General features: G+C 44.0%; 1 protein-coding gene across 3 annotated transcripts in view; it reads right to left on the bottom strand.

Moving 5' to 3' along the window:
• Positions 1-20,000, bottom strand: part of LOC311054952 (xylosyltransferase 1-like) — a 55,391-nt gene that overhangs the window by 13,515 nt on the left and 21,876 nt on the right. For all 3 annotated transcript variants that reach the window (XM_084070989.1, XM_084070991.1, XM_084070990.1), the window contains exons 2-8: positions 19,998-20,000; positions 16,904-17,076; positions 15,842-16,044; positions 10,869-10,949; positions 10,476-10,692; positions 8,361-8,537; positions 2,035-2,303 (exon numbers count right to left, since the gene is read on the bottom strand). The exon at positions 19,998-20,000 is cut by the window's right edge and continues 559 nt beyond it. In XM_084070989.1, coding sequence (XP_083927115.1) covers positions 2,035-2,303; positions 8,361-8,537; positions 10,476-10,692; positions 10,869-10,949; positions 15,842-16,044; positions 16,904-17,076; positions 19,998-20,000 — 1,123 coding nt within the window. The remainder of the gene's footprint in view (positions 1-2,034; positions 2,304-8,360; positions 8,538-10,475; positions 10,693-10,868; positions 10,950-15,841; positions 16,045-16,903; positions 17,077-19,997) is intronic.

Raw genomic sequence — 20,000 nt, 5'->3', positions numbered from 1 at the left:
GCAAATATTGTACTTACTCCACTACAATTATTTGAAAACTTTAGTTACTAGTTACTTTGTAGATTTTAATTATTATTACAAAACATACAGTAACCACCTATATACATTTCCGCCCATTTGAAAATAGCAGATCTACAAGGTCGCATTGTGGACTACTTTTACCTAAGTAAACAATTTGAGTACCACCACTGATCGGAGCAGACGTGACCATCTGTAGGTGTGAGGGGGAAACCACTAAATTGGGAGAAAAAGGGAATAAATGGAATGAAAATAAACCACCAATGCTTTTCAGCAGTGCTTTCCTTAGAGGGGCTTGATGGTGTTTTTTTCCCCCACTTGAGCACCCTGGGGGACTTTCTGGAGGTAGGGATTTCCGCTTCAGTAAAAAAAAGTCCAATAGAATGAATTCACCAAGGTTAAAAAATGTGTTTGTCTATAAAAACCCATCCGTTCTCAGAGGAGAATTACAGCATCATTTGAAGGCTTAAATTCTTCGCTTAATGGCTTTGAGAGTGAGCTCTTCATGATCACACATTATAGTTTGGATGGTCTCAAGACAAATAGAATTAGAGTATTCCAAAAAGCTATTCTTCAACTTCCATTGACCAAAATGTCACTAGCGTTTAATCCACGGAATGGAACAATACAGATACAACTTATACATTTATATAGGCTATACTACTGTGTAGAAGTGGAACTGACGCGATGCCCGGGGGGCCCGTCACCTCCTAAATGATGAAGCTGTTTGTTTGGCATGCTCCCAGAACTTCTTTGGAGAGCTTGGTAGTGAGGCTGATGAGTAGTACCTCATAGCTTTGTTTGTTGTACACATGGGGGATGACTTGAGTAATTAGGGGAGGAGATCGACTCACTTGTCGGTTAATGCATGCACGCACGCGCACGTGCGCACACACACACACACACACACACACACACACACACACACACACACACACACACACACACACACACACACACACACACACACACACACACACACACTCTCTCTCTCTCTCTCTCTCTCTCTCTCTCTCTCTCTCTCTCTCTCTCTCTCTCTCTCTCTCTCTCTCTCTCTCTCTCTCTCTCTCTCTCTCTCTTTTCACTGGCACCCTCATCTTAGAATCCTGCCAAGGCAAACTGCTGTAAATACTTTTCACTGTGTGGATATATCATATATTCCTAATTTTAGATTTCTCTCCCTATTTAAAACACTGTACATAATGCTGTATAAGGCATATATACTGTGGAATGACTGTCCATATTTACCCACACTACTGAGGATATAGTTGTATATACATTCATGAACCTATATACCTATACGTTTATGTACATTTATATATTTATAACTGTCAACAGCTCCTACAACAGGAAAATCCTGGGCGGTCCAAAGTATACGGAGGGTCAAGCAAGGACACTAAATCTCCTGTTGGCTGCACTCTATTCTTAATCCCTGTATGTTTTACTGAGAACGGTTTACTTTTTTATTTTTAGTAGTGTTTTTCTACCGTATGTTTCATACTGCGCAACTGTCTGCCATGACAACTGAATTTCCCTCATCTGTCTGTCTATCTCTCTGTATACTGTATGTCTAGGTTCCTGGGCTCTACAGCATTGGTTCTCATAGTGGGGTCCGAGGACCCCCAGGGGTTCTTGGAGGGGTACCAGGGGGTCCCCAGCAAAATGTGTTAATAAAGTGTCACAATCATTTTAACACCTTTATCCATATTTTATACTTTGGCTATTCAAAAATAGCAGACATACAAGCTCACAGCGCGGCACCGAGTGCCACGATGTGAGCTTGTAGATCTGTGTGTGTTGTAGATCTGTGTGATTAGGATTTTTTGACAAATCTTGAAAATGTGTGCAAATCTCTTAAATCTTCTTTTTAAGGCCAACATTTTTAACACAAATCTTTGCCTCTGGGGGTCCCTGGCACAACACATTTTCAAGTGGGGGTCCGCAGCCACATACACATCAATTTGGGGGGTCCTTGGCACGAAAAAGTTTGAGAACCACTGACTCTACGGTACATACCTGCAGCTCTTGTCCTGGGGGTGACCCTGCAGGGAGTTGGAGGCCCGTGCCAGGCCCATGCGCGCGAAGGCGTGGTGGTGGCTGAGCAGGGCGTCCGATAGGCCGGCGGAGCCGTCCGTCTCCTGCTCGTGGGCGTTCTCCCAGTAGGCCTGCAGGCCCGGCGTGCCCTGGGGGTACGCCCCGAAGAGGAAGGAGTCCAGCTGGTTCACGATCTCCTGGCTGACGCTGGCCTCAAACTTCCTGGCGAAGAAGGTGGGCCTGGACGCTTGCTGTGGAAGGAGAAGGCGACGATGGCATGGTTAAGAAGCTCTTCTGTTAGTGTCCACGGAAAACATTTTTATGTCATGTCCAGAGCGCTATTCGTGCACTGAGCGAGACCCCTCTGCTCAGTGGCTGTGAGCGTGTCTCTCCAACCCCGTCGCATAGGAAAGCGACATTGATGAGGGGCACTTCTCTCCCAAAACGTAAACTGTATTATCGTTGCTGTCGGGCAAAAAACGCTTATCTCCATATTGTAACTTTTTGTGTTTTTTCGTAAATTAACGCCCTACTTGATCACACTACAGCGTCACACAAAAGCATCGAAAGTAGCAGATCCAGCTTGTAGATCTGCTAGTTTTGCTACTTCAGAATTTGAAAAGTAACACTTTTGGACATATGAGTTTTCCCACCCGACATGTCATAGATTAGGACAGCGCGGTCCTTGAGGGAAATGTTTTTTTTATAGTTAGGAACCAAATTGACGCTTATGGATCCGTAACGCTGAGAGTGTAACAAATGGAACCAAGTTGTCAGAGTTCAAATGAACACTCAGGATTTCCGTGTGTTAGCCACTAAGCAACTCCAACAGAGCAGCAGGGGGCTCCTGCCTGGTCCATGCACCTTGACAACCATTGTTGGTAAGACGTGTTGAGAGGTGTGTGAAGGGACACTGAATTCTGCAGAACAGCGGTTGTTCCCTCCTCCTACAAACTCTTTCCACATGGAAGGGCCCGATTGTGTGTAAAAATTCACTCTTTTTACATTCTGAGAGTGGAGTTAACATTCTGCTATGTAGATCCATAGGTGGTCTTAACCTCTAGAAAACATCAGTGGGTATAATGAGCTTGCATCACATTTATTAGTGATCTGTTTAATATCACACTCGCTCACACGCACACACACACACACACACACACACACACACACACACGTGTGCGTGCGCGTGTGTTTGCGTGTGCACACGTGTATGTAGTGTAAAACTACGATTCAAATCTCACACAAATCTTAGGAGCGCGACGTCAGGTTCCTACGGCAACCAGAGAAAATGCCATGGCAACCGCCTCGGAATGCACACGCGCACACGCACGCACGCGCACACACACTCGCACACGCACACGCACACGCACACGCACACACGCACACACACACACACACACACACACACACACACACACACACACACACACACACACACACACACACACACACAGACACACAGACACACACACACCCTCTGTCTGGAGCAGCAAGAGACGGACACCATGCCAGGATATCAAAGGACAGGAGAAGGTTTCTCCCTCTGAGGAAGTCAAATCCACAGCCGTCATCTGAAATCCTTGGGAGGACAGGCGCAGCTTGATGACATCACAAGAATAAAGGGTGTGGCTGCACCGCGGCGGTTTGTGGGCCACGGTAGGACTTAACCATCCGGGCAACCCCACGATAATCACTACCTTCGCAACTACACAGGCTATGTGTGCCTTCGGTTGATGTGGGTTCATATACTGTGCATGGGTATAGATACTGCATGTATGTAAAACCCAATTTATACTTTGTCACACGCTAAAAATAGCTGATCAACAACGCCACAACGTGTCGCCAATGCAACGCCTTCTGAGCTTGTGGGCGCGTAGAAATACGGCTTTACTCTGTGTGTGTGAGTGCGTGCGTGTGTGTCTGTGTGTGTGTCTGTGTGTGTGTGTGTGTGTTCTCTCACATGTGTTAACCTAACCTCCAGCTCAGTCCTACAAATGGCCTCACTACCTGGCAAACCCTTGCATTATAATAATGACAACCCTTCTCTACCACAGCAGCTAAGTAGCTACAGAGCTCTATAAATACCCGGGGCCTCCCTCTACGAGCTGTTTTAGGATCAGTTTCCCTTGGCAGCGCTTCTTACGGAAACCATCAGCATTTCCACCACAAACGCTCGCTGTCCTTATATCTCTTGTTACGCGGGCCAGTAGCCTAAGCCAACCGCCCCCTCCTTGTAAAAGAGGCAACGCTAATTTGTGAACGCTAAGCTATTCTGGTGCCAGGCCACCGTGGCACCCCAAAGTTGCCCTCGTCTTCAGCATTGCGTCGCTGTTGGGCAGAAACCTAGTATCTCCATATTTCATCTTTTGTCTTTTTAATAAATGAATGCCCTACTTTATACACAACTTCATATGACAATGTCACGCAAGACTAACAAATTAGCTGGTCTACAAATGTGTCGCAAGTTCACAACACATTACAAGCTTGTAGATCTGCAATCTTTCTGAAAAGAACAGGTTGAAAGTGATTAAGTCTGTCTATGGGTTTCTAAATAAGAGCTTGTAACTAAATAATAACGACACTGAATCCATTGGAACACGGGTTCTATTTCCATTTCCTGAAAAGTTAAAGCGACGATTTGCTAGTTGATGCTAATGCACCTGTTATGTGCTAGCACATATTCACTCCTCAGTTTATAGTCTTTCTTTGTTTATGTGTTCACTAATGCTTATTTGTCCTGTGTGTACTGTAGTGTCTACCCTGCCTTGCTGGCTTTGCTGCACTGGACTGGCTAGGCACCTGTCACTCACCTGGGAGTGCTCTGGCTGCCCCTCCCTTTTCCCAGCTGTGCTTCATATGTGATTAGGGCGTAGGCTATAAGATGAGCTGTTGCCAGCAGCTCACATGATCTCCCCAGCACCCCAGCAGAGCACAACAGCAGAGTTGTTCCCTTGCTTATTTGTTTAGTTGTAGTTCTTTATTTCAGTTCCAATGGGCTGGTTGTAAGTATTGTTTGTTATGATTTTCGGTCTCTGGTTAGTTTAGCTTATTGTATGTTTTGGTAGTTTATGGGAGTCTGGTGAGACGACGGGCACATATTGCCTGGCTCACCAGACTGCCCACTTTTTAGTTTGGCCAGCCCATTAATATTTTTGTTTGGTTAGGACATTTATTTAGGTCTTTGTTTTGGTTAGTTTATTATACCTCTACCCTCCTGGTATATTTATTGACCTGGTTGCTCACATGAACCCATTGCACATGTTTATTTCTGAATATAAAATACATTTAATTGCAATTGAGACCTGATTTTTGTCCTATTATTATGTTATGGTCACTGGTGTTCGAGCCAAGTGTAGTGGCCGTAACATAATTGGGGGCTCGTCACAAACTTCATTTGGTTCACAAACATAATTTAGGGATCCCATAATGTAACTTGGGGGCTTGTGCAAACCCTTATGTTTGTGTAGTAAGTAGGCATTTGGTTCAAATTGATAACTAGTAGAGTCCGAGTGGCAGGAGTCTCTAGTTTGAGAGGGATTGCCAGGTACTATTTTGGTGGTTCAGTAACCCTGTGAGTGTGCAGTTACCTGTGGAGTGGCATCCCATTTTGTTGTTTTTTCCAAGTGCCTACTTGAATGTTAAGGGTGACTGTTTTGGTGTGAGGGGTAACCTAGTTGGCAGGTTATCTTAAATTTGCAGTAAACTCTTTGTTGGAACCGTAAGTTGGGTCGTAGGTTGGCTGTGTTGTTGAGGCTGGGTTTTTGTTTGGATTATGGAGCCTGACTGGAGCCTGGATAGGCAAATTGTAATACCACGTCGGTATAGGCATGACGTTCTGAATCTGGCTCACATATGCCAAGTGGTTGGGAAACCAAACCAACCAATTGCTTCTGCCCTTTTGTTTCCAATTCCGGTGGGGGAGCAATTTGAGGGGGTCCAAATTACAGCGAAAGTAATTGTTAGGGTTCTCAGAAGTTCTTTTCCAGCATTTGGCTTGCCAGTAATTCAGGAGGACCAGGAGTCCAACGTAAGGTCACGGGTGTTCGACCCAGGTGGTAAGGCAGTTGGATATCATGGTTAGTTGTGTGCTTTATCAGCCTGAAGTTGAGATACACTGGAGCGTGTTCACACATTTATACTAACTCTACAATACTGTTTTTTTTTGGTACATAGGATGTGAAACAGAAACGAAACAAACGATGAATGTGTTGGTACAGTATAAGTATCATTTTGAAATTCATTTTTTTGTTGTGGATTTTTTTTTTTGTAGCAGATTTCTGTGTCTTGTGTTTAGTATAAGTGTTCTTGAATGATGGGTTTCTGGCACTGGTGTGCGGTGTTGCCGGAGTCAGAACCCACCATTCAATAACTTAGGGTGGGGGTGTTATGTGCTAGCACATATTCACTCCTCAGTTTATAGTCTTTCTTTGTTAATGTGTTCACTAATGCTTATTTGTCCTGTGTGTACTGTAGTGTCTACCCTGCCTTGCTGGCTTTGCTGCACTGGACTGGCTAGACACCTGTCACTCACCTGGGAGTGCTCTGGCTGCCCCTCCCTTTTCCCAGCTGTGCTTCATATGTGATTAGGGCGTAGGCTATAAGAGGAGCTGTTGCCAGCTCCCATGATCTCCCCAGCACCCCAGCAGAGCACAACAGCAGAGTTGTTCCCTTGCTTATTTGTTTAGTTGTAGTTCTTTATTTCAGTTCCAATGGGCTGGTTGTAAGTATTGTTTGTTATGATTTTCGGTCTCTGGTTAGTTTAGCTTATTGTATGTTTTGGTAGTTTATGGGAGTCTGGTGAGACGCCGGGCACATATTGCCTGGCTCACCAGACTCCCCACTTTTTAGTTTGGCCAGCCCATTAATACTTTTGTTTGGTTAGGACATTTATTTAGGTCTTTGTTTTGGTTAGTTTATTATACCTCTACCCTCCTGGTATATTTATTGACCTGGTTGCTCACATGAACCCATTGCACATGTTTATTTCTGAATATAAAATAAATGTAATTGCAATTGAGACCTGATTTTTGTCCTATTATTATGTTATGGTCACTGGTGTTCGAGCCAAGTGTAGTGGCCGTAACAGTACCATCCTAATGCAGATGACACGGCACGTTGACACGTTGTGAGCTTGTAGGACAGCTATTTTAGATGTGTGACACCATCATATGACGCAGCATAAATTGGGGTTTAGGCTATTCTTTTTTTCCAACAGCACTAACTGGCAACAAGCGAACATGTCACGGCTAAGCCAAGTCAATATCCACAAACTAGTGCACTAGGTTATTTTGGTCCACATCAATGGAATGGAAAGTTAGCCAGAAAGTCTCAAAGCTATAGTGCTGGCTCAGGCAAAATGATGAGGTCGGGAAAATACAGTGGCTTTTTGGGAAGCCATTTTGGACCTTTGTTTAGTTCCATGAGTCAAACATAACTGCATGTATGGAACACTCCTAAAACCGCACGCATTCATGAGTTTCACACCAAAATTATACCTCCACTTGGAAAGAGTTACACTTTCTCTTACAGAACAATTGTTGGCATGAAAGTGCTGCTCATTACAGTAGCAGTAATGAAATCATTGATAATTTTCTTAATTAATAAAATAGTTACAACTTTTGTACTTGTATTTGTTGTTGTTCTATTATTGTGCTATGGTGTTTACGATGGGAATGTGCAACAAGGAGTTATGTGTGAGTTGGAGTTTTTGTGTGCTGATGGCCACAAATGAAATGCGCAAAAGGTTTTTTGCTTATCTGAACCCACAATTCATTACAATACTGACCTAATTATATTTTAGCCATTCGGTTGCATTTTCAAAGACACCACTCTGTTTGACCGTCACTTGTCGATTGGCTATTTATGCTGAATGTTCACCGCAGAATAAGGCCGCTAGGGCATTGGTTCTCAAACTTTTTCATGTCAAGGACCCCCAAAATGATATGTATTTGTCCACGGACCACATCTCAAAATATTTTGTTCCAGGGACCCCCAGAAGCAAATATTTGAGTTACAAATGTTTAAAATATATATATTCAAAGGTTTGCACACATTTTCACGATTTTTCAAAAATAGCAGATCTACAAGCTCATAGCACGGCACTCGGTGCCGTGCTATGAGCTTGTATATCTGCTATTTTTGAATAGCCAAAGTACAAAAGGTTAAAGCGGTTAAAATGATTGTGACGCTATATGAACACATTTTGCTGGGGACCCCCTGGAACCCCCCCAATGACCCCTGGGGGTCCCCAGACCCCACTTTGAGAACCAATGCGCTAGGGTACTTGGGGTTAAAGAGGAGAGGTTCACCTGGAAGCGAGGCAGGTCAGACGACTTGAAGTCATTGGGCGAGCAGCCGCACCAGTCCACTATGTGCTTGTACTGGCACTTGCAGCCCAGCTTGCGGTTCCAGTTGGTCAGTCTCAGGTTGTTGTCCACCATGGTCTGACAGTGAGCACTGTTCTCCAGGACCGTGTGAAAGAACGACTGGAGAATGAGGAGAGGAAGAGGGGCAGAGCGGTGACGAGGCAGGGGGGGATAGGTAAAGAGAGAGAGAGAGATTTTGAATGTCAGAATTTAATTCCCCCACCACGGCAGACAAAGAAGACATTTCAGTCTATAAGAATCACCCCACATTTCAGGGGGGCAGCAGTGGGTTAGGAGTTAGAGCAGCCGTCTAGGGGAACAGGACGGTTCCCGGTTCGATGCCCGGCTCCTCTTGGCTGCACTTCGAAGTGTCCTTGATCAAGACACTCAACCGCTAATTGCTCCCGAAGAACAGCTTAGTGCCTTGCATGGTTGCCCCCATCATTTGTGTGTGTGTGTGTGTGTGTGTGTGTGTGTGTGTGTGTGTGTGTGTGTGTGTGTGTGTGTGTGTGTGTGTGTGTGTGTGTGTGTGTGTGTGTGTGTGTGTGTGTGTGTGTGTGTGTGTGTGTGTGTGTGTGCGTGCGTGCGTGCGTGCGTGCGTGCGCGCGCGGACAGTATTTCAATGAATTTGAACATGTCGCTTATAGAGGCCAACTAAAGCCAGATTTTTGGGTCTGATGCCAATTCCTGGACCACTGGTTACCGATGTTTTGTCAAAAAGTGCACAATTTCCAACTTTGAGAACATTTTACGTATATTTATTTAACCCTATTGAAAAGAATAGCACAGATCCACAAGCTCAAAACATGTCACATTGCAATGCTTATGCTTTGTGAGCTTGTAGATCTGACATTTTTGAAAATGGCAAAAAAAAGTTGAAAGGTTGAAAGTGGTTAAAAATTGGATCACATCGATATACTGAATACTGTAATTGCAGATACCGATGTCATCCAAAACGTCAAATGGTCCATACATCAGCCAAACCAATATACTGCACTGTATAGGCCGGGCTCTAGTCCTTTAGATATGGCCATCGATGATCCATGTGACTGCTGCCATCGATCTTGGCAGCAGCGTCATACTGACCAGTCTGAACATGCTGGCAGCATTAACCCATTAAGACCGGGAACGCATCTCTGTCATTTCAGATTTCTTTGGCTATTAAAAAATAGCATATACAAGCTCATAGTGCGGCTACGGGCATGTAGATCTGCACTTTTCTTTTATCATGTTAGTGCAAATCTTTGCTTTTGGGGATTCTACAAATGTCTAAATCCAAACACGTATGTTGCTATAATATCAGTGTTTCTCAAACTTTTTCATGTCAAGGACCCCCAAAATGATATGTATTTGGCCGCGGACCCCTCTCAAAATATTTTGTTGCAGGGACCCCCCAAAGATTTGAGTTACAAATGTTCACTTTTAAAAAATACATATATATTCAAAGATTTGCAAAAATGTTCACGATTTTTTTTTTAAATTGCAGATCTACAAGCTCATTGCACGGCACTTGGTGCCGCACTATGAGCTTGTGTATCTGCTATTTTTGAATAGAAAGAAGAAAGAATCTAAAAATGACACAGATGCGTTCCCAGATTGTATGGGTTAAGAGCACACTACTCTTACACTAGTCACTACTCTACTTCCTTTTCAAAGAAACCCTTTTTTAGTCTTTGGCAAAGAATGCCAATGTAATGAGGGGGCACGGGGAAATGTATTGGGATAAAAACTAACATTTCCTTTCAAATTATAAACATATACTCCAGTACAAAGTACAAATCCCTGGAAAAAAGTACTTAAGTAAAGGAACCAGAAGTCGTTTTACAGGATGTAAAATAATTTGAGAGAAACAGGGAGAGATGGAGAAAGTATGTGTGTGGCCTTTTTTTTATTTTAGGCCTGTTTTATTATAGAGTACAGTAAAAATGTGAAAAAGAGGGCAGAGAAAGAGACTGTCAATCTGTGTGTGTGTGTGTGTGTGTGTGTGTGTGTGTGTGTGTGTGTGTGTGTGTGTGTGTGTGTGTGTGTGTGTGTGTGCGCGTGCGTGCGTGACTGTACCTCTGCAGGCAGCAGTGTGTAAGTGTAGAAGCGTTTCATGCTGCCGACCAGCTCGTCTTGCGAGCTGACCACGTAATCCACGAACGCCCGGTTCAGCAGGAACCAGTCGGAGCCTCCGTCCACCGCTATGCCCTCTGGGATCTTGCGGTCTCCGAGACGCCACATGTGGGTGTCGCACTCGTAGAAGAGACGGTCCAAACCTTGCTTGCGGATGAAGCTGAGACACGCGCACACGCACACACGCACACACACACACACACACACACGCACACACACACACACACACACACACTAGACACATTATTCACCCTATATATGTTAAGCCGTCCGAAACGTTTTGAGCAAGAAAGGTGGTAGAATGAGGAGGCAGAGAGAATCTAGAGATGTAAGTACCGTGCGTTGTCTCTGCCGTGAGATTTGATGAAGTTCATGTCCCGGTATTTGGAAAGGAAAGCCACCAGTTGGTCATTGGTCCTGAGATGAAGAACAAAAAGAAGAAGAGAGAAGGAGATAGCATTAGTGCTCCATACCCATTCAATGAAATACAATAATCATATGAATTAACAGATTAAAGCTACTTTATACAGCCCTATATACTTTGCTGAACGGGGTCCCCCAGTGGTCTTTACTTGGTCCTCTCCGTTTAACCCCTTTACACCAAATATCTTCACCAAATATAGCCGATATACAAGCTCATAGTGCGGCACGAGTGAGCTTGTAGATCTGCTATTTTAATTTAATCGTGAAAATGTGTACAAATCTTTGAATATATATTATTTTGAAGCGAACATTTGTAACTCAAATCTTTGCTTCTGGGGGTCTTTGGAACAAAATATTTTGAGATGGGGGTCCGCGGCCAAATATGTATAATTTTTGGGGGTCCTTGACATGAAAAACCCCTGGTCCAGAGGGATGATGTGCTGCAGCCTGTCTGTTTGGTGGCCGATTCAAACCCACACAGCTAAGGAGGAGGTGGGGAGAGACATTCAGTGATAATGGCCATCACTGATGCCCACAGCAGATGACATTTATTCAGTATATCCTCCACTATCCTCCACTAAGCCATCTTGGTTATCGTCGCTGTCGGGCAGAAACCGTGTTTTTTTATGTAAATTATCGTCCTACTTGATCATACTACAGCGTCACACAAAAGCATCAAAAGTAGCAGATCCACACGCTCGAAACGCGGCCCATAGCGACGTGTTTTGAGCATAATGAGGACATATGAGGTTTCCTCCCGACAGAGACGTTATGCTTTTTTGTGGTATTTTCTTGGTTATCTCATACGCGCGTGTGCGCGCGCACACACACACAAATCAGTATTCCAAGGCCATACCTCAGTCCTTTGAGAGAAGCTGTAGTCCCTTGGCGCTCGCTGTAATTACACTTGGCTAATACATCTTTAATTAGCTAAGCATTACTGCTTCAATTAGCTTAGCGTTATGCCAAACTTATCACCACTGCTGGCACACAATGCCTACATGCTAGACGGCCAGACAGGCAATTTGGATCAGTCTAACGACAAGTCCCTGTTTGCCAATCTGCTGCCGACAGTGACACTCTTATATTTAAGGGGGTTTCGGGTTGACTGGCCGAAGAATTCAAGAAATAATGAGAAAGAAAGAGAGATTAAAAACCACTTATTAAATGCCCTATTTTTTATTTCATCGTACAATGGTGTCGAACGGCGAAAAAAGCTGATCTACTTTAAGTAATGATTTTAAGTGCTATCCTGTGGATTTTTGTTACATGATGCCATGAGATGCTGTGTTTTAATCATAATATAGACCCTCCAGAAAAACGCGGTCACAGATTCTTGATTATGCGCAATATGCGGGCAAAAATCCTTGAATATACAGGCTAAAATCCTTGATTTTGCGAAAATACGCTAAGCATATTTCGCATCTCATATTATGCGATGCAATGCACATATTATGCGATGCAACCCTTGCATAATTATGCGCATAATCTAATCAAGGTTGAAAGTGGTTGAGAGAGAGAGAGAAAGAAGTGAAGGACAGAAAGGGAAATAAAGAGAGAAATGTGGAAAGACAGTCTAATGCTATATGCTGTACTGTAGCAGGGAGGCAGTCAAAGAAATGTAACATCCTGTCTGCCTCCAGTAAGTCACACAAGGTCAGAGTCACAGATTCACAGATATTTGTTAACGTCGTGAAGCCACTGAGCTATAATTTTGATTCCATTTCACGGCTCGACCAGAGCAGCTGAAACCATTATCTTTGTGGACCGACGCGTAATAAAAACACAAGCAAAGAAAACACACGGGAGGAACACAACAGATCTCTGTGGATCTTTATCTACAAAACCAGACGCCCATTGTAGAGATAACAAGTGTTATTTGGGGACGGATGGCTGGCACCATTTAATTTTTTTGTTTGTTGCCTTCATCTACAACCAGAGCAAAACCCAGCATGCTCCCTATACGTGCGCTGTGCTCTACTCTGCCATGGGAGAGAGGCTGGCCTCGTGGAGGCCTATAATGAATAGACAGGAGAGAGACACAGCGCTCTGTGATTACCTCCTTTGCTAGCCCATGCCGCTCTGCTGGAGAGACAAAACCACAGGCATCCATATATGTGTGTTTGTGGCCGTGTTTGTGTGCATGTCAGGTGCGCTGGAGTCTGAGCCACACTGACAAGCTTTCATATGCCTTTTCACAAAGAGGTAATTGTACGGTATTTATGACACACACACACACACACACACACACACACACACGCATGCATATTGCATAGATGTGCACACAAAAGCAAGGAAACGTACAAGAGTGTGCACAAATTTCAATGTAACTTAAATAAATGCTTGCATGCTTACAAACATGAATGCACACGCACGCACGCACGCACGCACGCACGCACGCACGCACGCACGCACGCACAGACAGACAGACAGACAGACAGACAGACAGACAGACAGACGTGCGCGCATTCACACACACACACACACACACACACACACACACACACACACACTCACAGACAATGTACTTTGATACAGCTATCGACAGCAATGCCCTAATGCCGCGGCGGGCGTATGGATCTGAGCTTGCAGCGTGTTGATGTTGATCAATTTGGTGGGTTGCACAGAACAGAGATGGGGGGAGATGGGGAGGTGGGGTGGTAGGGTGGTAGGGTGCATTTGTGCTCACATACAGCGAGCACACGCATTAAGGTCTGTCAATGAATTCCACATTGATCTCCTTTTTGGTCAAGACCCACATCCCCGCCACAGCAACAGGGAATACCAGCGCAACATGAAGCCCAATTTATTTACTCCGTCGTACAGTAAGGAAACACCTGATTTTAAACAACAGCTAAACACGCGGTCATATGAAGAACAGTATAAGTAAAGCTTACTGTACGCGTACGTATACATTGCGGCGCAAGACGCATTGTTAGCTTGTAGATCTGTTCTTGTTTGGCAAGCAACAACGTTGTACCACAGAGTTTAAAATTAGGCTCAACCATTTACACCCTGTACTTAGTTGACCAGAGGTCCCACAGGGCTCTATACATCGCCAAATATACCGTAGTCGATCTACAAGCCCACAACGTTGTGAGCTTGTAGCTCGGCAATTTTTTTGCCGAATATTCACCCCAGAACAGGGATGCTAGGGGTCAAGTAGTTACGCCCAAACAAACAGGCAGACCGAATCATTTACAAACTGCCCTTAAGTAACACTAATGCGTCTTAAAGCTTCCCCTCTGCCTCTTTTCCTTGACGTTTAAGCAACAGTTAAGAGAATCGCAGGTCAATACCTCTAGTGATCCCACCACAAGCCCTCTCTTTTACACCTCACTCCGTCTCCATTCCCCCAGCTGCCTCGCCCCAGCCAATGCAGCCACTCAAAGGCTCCGCTTCAAATATATAGACTGTGTTAGACTCCCAATCCATTACGGAGTCCCTGGGCTCACACAGTCTATTGGAACGCGTAACCTGATCCATGAGATTCAAAAACAAACACAACAAGGCCCAAAGGGCAGGCCCAGCCCATTGGTCAGAGCCCATTAGCCCTACGGATTGGTTTAATCCATCAAGACCGGGAACGCATCTGTGACATTTTACGATTTCTACGCCTATTCAAAAATAGCAGATCTACAGGCTATCTCATAGCGCAGCACCGGTGTGCTGCACTATGAGCTTAGATCTGCTATTTTTTGAAAAGTTGTGGAAAGTTTGTGCAAATCTTTGAATACGTATTTTTGAAGCGAACATTTGCAAAATATGTTGTTCCAGGGACCCCCCAGAAGCAAAGATTTCAGTTACAAATGTTCGCTTTAACAATATATATATTCAAAGATTTGCACACATTTTCAAGATTTTTGAATAGCCAAAGAAATCTTAAAATGACACAGATGCGTTTCCGGATTGAATGGGTTAATGAATCGACGTGGTGTTTGTTTGCACGTGGCTCGACGCTATCGGCAACTTTGGGAGTCTCACATCTGGCTCGGGGGGAGAAGAGGCCACGGCGTGAATTTCAACAAGCCTTTATGGATTGCGGTTTGTTGACGTGAGTGCACTCTAAGAGCGAAGAATTGACCCGGAACTGTTTATCAGGGAGAGAGATGGTCCAATTACTATTTCACTGTGGTCACGGTTTTCCATTCTGTTTAACCTACAAGAATCTCTTGACTCTTGTAATAGAGTCGGTCCAGGGTTCAAATCAAATCAAATCAAATCAAACTTTATTTATATAGTGCATTTACGACAGCCCAAAGCCGACCAAAGTGCTGAACATAGTTAAGACAATGTAATTCAGAGACACAGAAGCATCATCAAATAATATGTACGCAGGACAAAAAAGAAAAACAACAGAGAAACAAAGCAATGCAGAGTTATAGGACAGAACAGGATAGCTAAATACAATTAAAAGCAAGAGAGAAGCGAGTTTTTAGTAAGGTTTTAAAAGCCCCAATCGACTGGGCAGATCTAATGGGGAGGGGCAACATATTCCAGAGCCATGGGGCCCGCAGCCGCAAAAGCACGGTCACCCCTACTCCTCAAATTGACATCGTTGCCCACAGGATAATCTTTTAAACCAGTTTTATGACTTTTTGAAGCGTATTAGATGCAATCGCCAGAAGTAAAAAGCTGACATTACCCTATGAATGAACTACACCATGGTCTCATGTCATGAACATCGCCGCCACGAATGCTTGTATGTTCGCCGTGATGACATGTAATGTCCCAGACAATTTCTGCAGTTTCATTTAGTCACCTGTTAGCAAACGCCTTTTTGACACGTAAAAGACACGTCAAAGCTTTTATTTTATGTTGTAGAAGAAAAGGTCAAAATTCCCCACAAATACAGAAATGATAAGTTGATAACTGTCAGCCCTCACCTGATTGGGTAGTCAGCGGCGCTGAGATTAATGAAGAAGTCCCACGCCCAGTCGGTCATTTTGAGGAGGTCTTCCATGCTGTGTAGGTACATGCTCAGCAAGCTGGCCCCTCCCCAGATGGTCGCCATGCGCCACGGAGTGACACGCACGTTAGAGTACTTGCTAGCCAGCGCTAGCACCTCTCTGTGGAGGTAGTTGGAACGCTGGAAGAGAAATAAAGGGAGGGGAAACAGTTCAAATTCGTAATTCGTAAACATTACATTCGTACAGTCTCAGAGTTACACATGGATAAAGGGGTCCTCAATTTACATACATTACAAATTAACATTGACAAATGTATTCATGAAGCACATTTAAAAACAACTCTCGTTGTCAAACCACCAAAGTCTATGGTTTGTACCTCTCCACTAGGGACAGTCTATGACTGTCTCTAGTGGTTTAAGAGATGAGATGAGGGGAACTATCTTGGGCGCCGCCTTACCCCTTATCCCTAAACGTATTAGCCATTTTTTACTATTTTTAAAACTTTTTGAAATTGTTCTACTACATCGACACGTTGTGAGCTTGTAGAATGGCTACAGTATTTTAACTATTTGAAAACGTTTTTCAAAATAGTAAAAAATGTCAAAGAAGTTTAGGGAAGTTAAGGGGTAAGGCGGCGCCCAAGATAGGGCCTGAGTTGAGATATACTTTATTAATCCCAGAAGGTAAATTGAGGCGTTACAGCAGCATAATGTGATCACATAAATAATCTACAAGACAAACAAAAACACATCAGACACACATGGACATAATCACACAAGATCCGTTTTCATCGTGTGTACTTCTCTACAGTGGACCATGGCGGTTAACGACAGTCTCTAGTCACCTCTGTACTACTCCACAGTGGACTATGGTAGTCTATGACAGTCTTTAGCGACCTGCACTTTTTTACAGTGTACTAGGGAAGTCTATGACAGTAGTGGTTTGTACTTCTCTAGGACTATGGTGGTCTAAGGAATTCTCTAGCAACCTCTTCTTCTCTACATAGGACTATGTAGATGTGGTCTACGGTGGTCTCACCTTGTCTACATGGATGTAGTAGTAGTGAGAGGTGTGGTAGATGGCTTTGAAGAGTCGCTGGAACTGACGCGAGGCCCGGCCGTGGACCACCAGGACATAGGCGATGCGCACAGGCACTGCCGGGGCAGCTTCGGAGGGGTCCTCATCCCATTGTACGTTCACAACGGCCTTGCCTACAAGAGGCGAGAGAGGGGCTGCTTTACTACCAGTGTAGGAAGAAGTACTCCCAGCAGCAATACCACAATGTAGAAATACTCTATTACAAGTAAAAGTCCAGTATTATACAGAAAATGTTAACAGTACAAAAGTAGTGGCATCAAAATATACATGTACCAAAAGCAAAAGTACTCATTATGGAGAACATCCCATTTCACCAGTTTTTTCCCCTCTTTTTTTTCTCGAAGGTTCTCAAACTTTGTCAAAAATCTTTTGGAAATAGCAGATTTACAAGCTCACAATATCAAGCATTGTGAGCTTGTAGATCTGTTGTTTTGTAATAATATCTACATTTACACATTAACGTCTAACTTAAGTTTTCAAATTAATGTAAAAAGGACAATATTTGCCTCTGAGATGCAGTGGAGCAGAAGTATAAAGTAGTGAAAAACATGAATACTCAAGTAAAGTAAAAGTATCTAAAAATTTTGCTTAAGTACAGTACTTGAGAAAATGCACTTAGTTACTTTCTACCACAGTTTTACTACAACAGAACAGTGTCAGCGAACAGACTGTACTGAACCAGCACTGCTGCTGTGTTTATGCCTGGGTTGTGTCTGACAGTCATTTCAGAGACACCGATTCAGCAGTTTTTCAAGATAAGTTTCAATGAGAAATGTGTCTGATACATGGATTTAAGAGCACTAGCTATTTCCTGAATGGAAGTTGCCAGCTGCTTTCTGCATAGAATGTGAACATATTTCATTGAAAGACGATGTCCTTCTCTTCCGGAGAAACATGTGATTGAGTCATTTTTCAGGATAGTTTCGATGAGAAATGTGTTTTGGGACATGATCACACACAAGATCCTGGTACTGTAGCTAGTGGTTCCCAAACTTTTCTGGATCAGGGCCCAGTTGGAAATCTCAAAAGTGTTTGCAGCCCACCCGTCGGACCACTTACAGTATGTTAAGTAGTCAGATGGGTGGGCCGTGTGCATTTTCAGAGTTAAGGTTATTACAATGAAAACAACATTTTCAAGGTTTTAAAAAAATACAAAAATGTTAATGTCAAATTATGAATACAATCTTAGTGTTTTGCCAATTACTGTACTTGGGGAGGCCCACTTGCAAATATCCTCACGGCTCCCCAGTGGGCCCTGGCCTACATGTTGGGAATCACTGGCGTAGGACATGTTTCATAGAAAGACATGTTCTCTGCCTGGAAACATTGGCAGATCACAGACTACATTTCCCAGGCCTCGTCGTCGTCCCCTGGTTTGCGGTTTGGAGGAGCTAAATCTGTCCCCACGCATATATAAACACACACACAAAGAAACGGCCGGTCACGGTGTGCCATTTAAAGATGGCGTCGGGTGAGGCCTGCTGGGTAATGGGGCGGGGCCGTGGGTGGCTGGGCGTAATTAGTGAGAATCCTGGGGCATGCTGGGATAGGAGCTGGAGGAGTAATGACAGTAATCTGCCATGCGAGAGAGAGCAGCGCTGCTGCTGGCGCAAAAGACACAAGCAGAGAGCAGGAAACTATTGGTATTCAGCCATCAACACACACACAAATACGTGCAGTCGCGCAAGCGCGCGCACACACACACACACACACACACGCACACACACCTTGTAAAATTGTTTTGAAAAAAAAAAAATCAAATTTACTTACTTTCAACTGACATATGCACACACACACACACACACACACACACGCACGCACGCACAAACAAACAAACAAACTCACACACACACCCACACGGTTTCTATCAGTAAGCTATGTTAATCTTTTAACCCAGCACCCACTGTCCATGTGCGCATACAGTAGTTAACCCCCTTCATATATACATTTTTACCATTGTTTGCCATTTTCAACGCTAAAGCCTGAGTTATACTTAGTTGCGAGAGGGTGTTGTGCAAGCTTGTAGCTGCTTGTACACACACACACACACATTTTTATCAAAGGCTTTCCAGACATCAGGCTGAAATGCCGACTTCATCACTTCTCCTAAGCGGCTTCAGTCTATACATATAATGACTAGTACATCATCAAAGCAGCCTATAATCACATAAATGAAACGTTGAACGGCCCAGGGCGGATCACTGACTTGAACTACAACTAAATCATTAGTCAGCCGTTCCAAATATAAACCTACAAACTGCTCATCTAATTGGGGTGTAATTAGGACGTTTGAGCAGCATCCGTGTGGTGAGGCAACTCGCTCCATGCATTCAGGAATCAGGCAAGGATTGATCGCTGAAAATAGAACGGGCAATCAATCGGATTCGGGACGCCCCTCGGCGAGATCCAACTCGGTCCTTCTCGCCTTGGCACGTGCCGGCTTCCAAATGTAAAACGCAAATGTTTAATTTGTAGGCGAGACGTGTCTTTCTTGTTGGCGACTGCGTTCTGCCTCTTCCAGCTCCTTTACATTCTCCCTCTGTTTCCCTCCACCCTTTCATTTACTCACTGGCTCCGTCAGGGCTTTCTTCTCTCCTTGTTCTTGGCTTTCGTTTGTTTCTTCAAAGAGGAGGAGAAGGACGCCAAGCCTAAACCTCACCACACCGCACTGGTGGATCAGTTACCTGTCATTGTCTGGTCACATCTTCGACCATGTATCATATATATAGACATATATATAGACATGGGCAATTTTCCCGTCATTGGCATTATTTTTAGATTTTGTGTACGTTTACATTTCCGTCAAGCTTAACTGCTTTCACCCTGGTGTCCCTATTTTGGGCATCCCTATAAGGCAAAACGCTTTTTTCCACCCCCAAAATGTAACGAAATAGCAGCTCTACAGTAAAAACTTGTATATCTGCTATTTTTGAATATTTTTGAATAGGCCCTAAGTGGTTAACTGAATAATTGAGTTAAATGTAGTTGGTGAGAAAATACTATACTACTGCACTGCTGCAGCTGCTGTACTCACCTT

The sequence above is a fragment of the Gymnoscopelus microlampas genome (genome assembly GCF_963454915.1).
Source record: "Gymnoscopelus microlampas genome assembly, chromosome: 11".
NCBI lineage: Eukaryota > Metazoa > Chordata > Actinopteri > Myctophiformes > Myctophidae > Gymnoscopelus > Gymnoscopelus microlampas.
The sequence above is the reverse complement of the archived record's forward strand: the minus strand, read 5'-3'. Positions and strand labels throughout refer to the sequence as shown.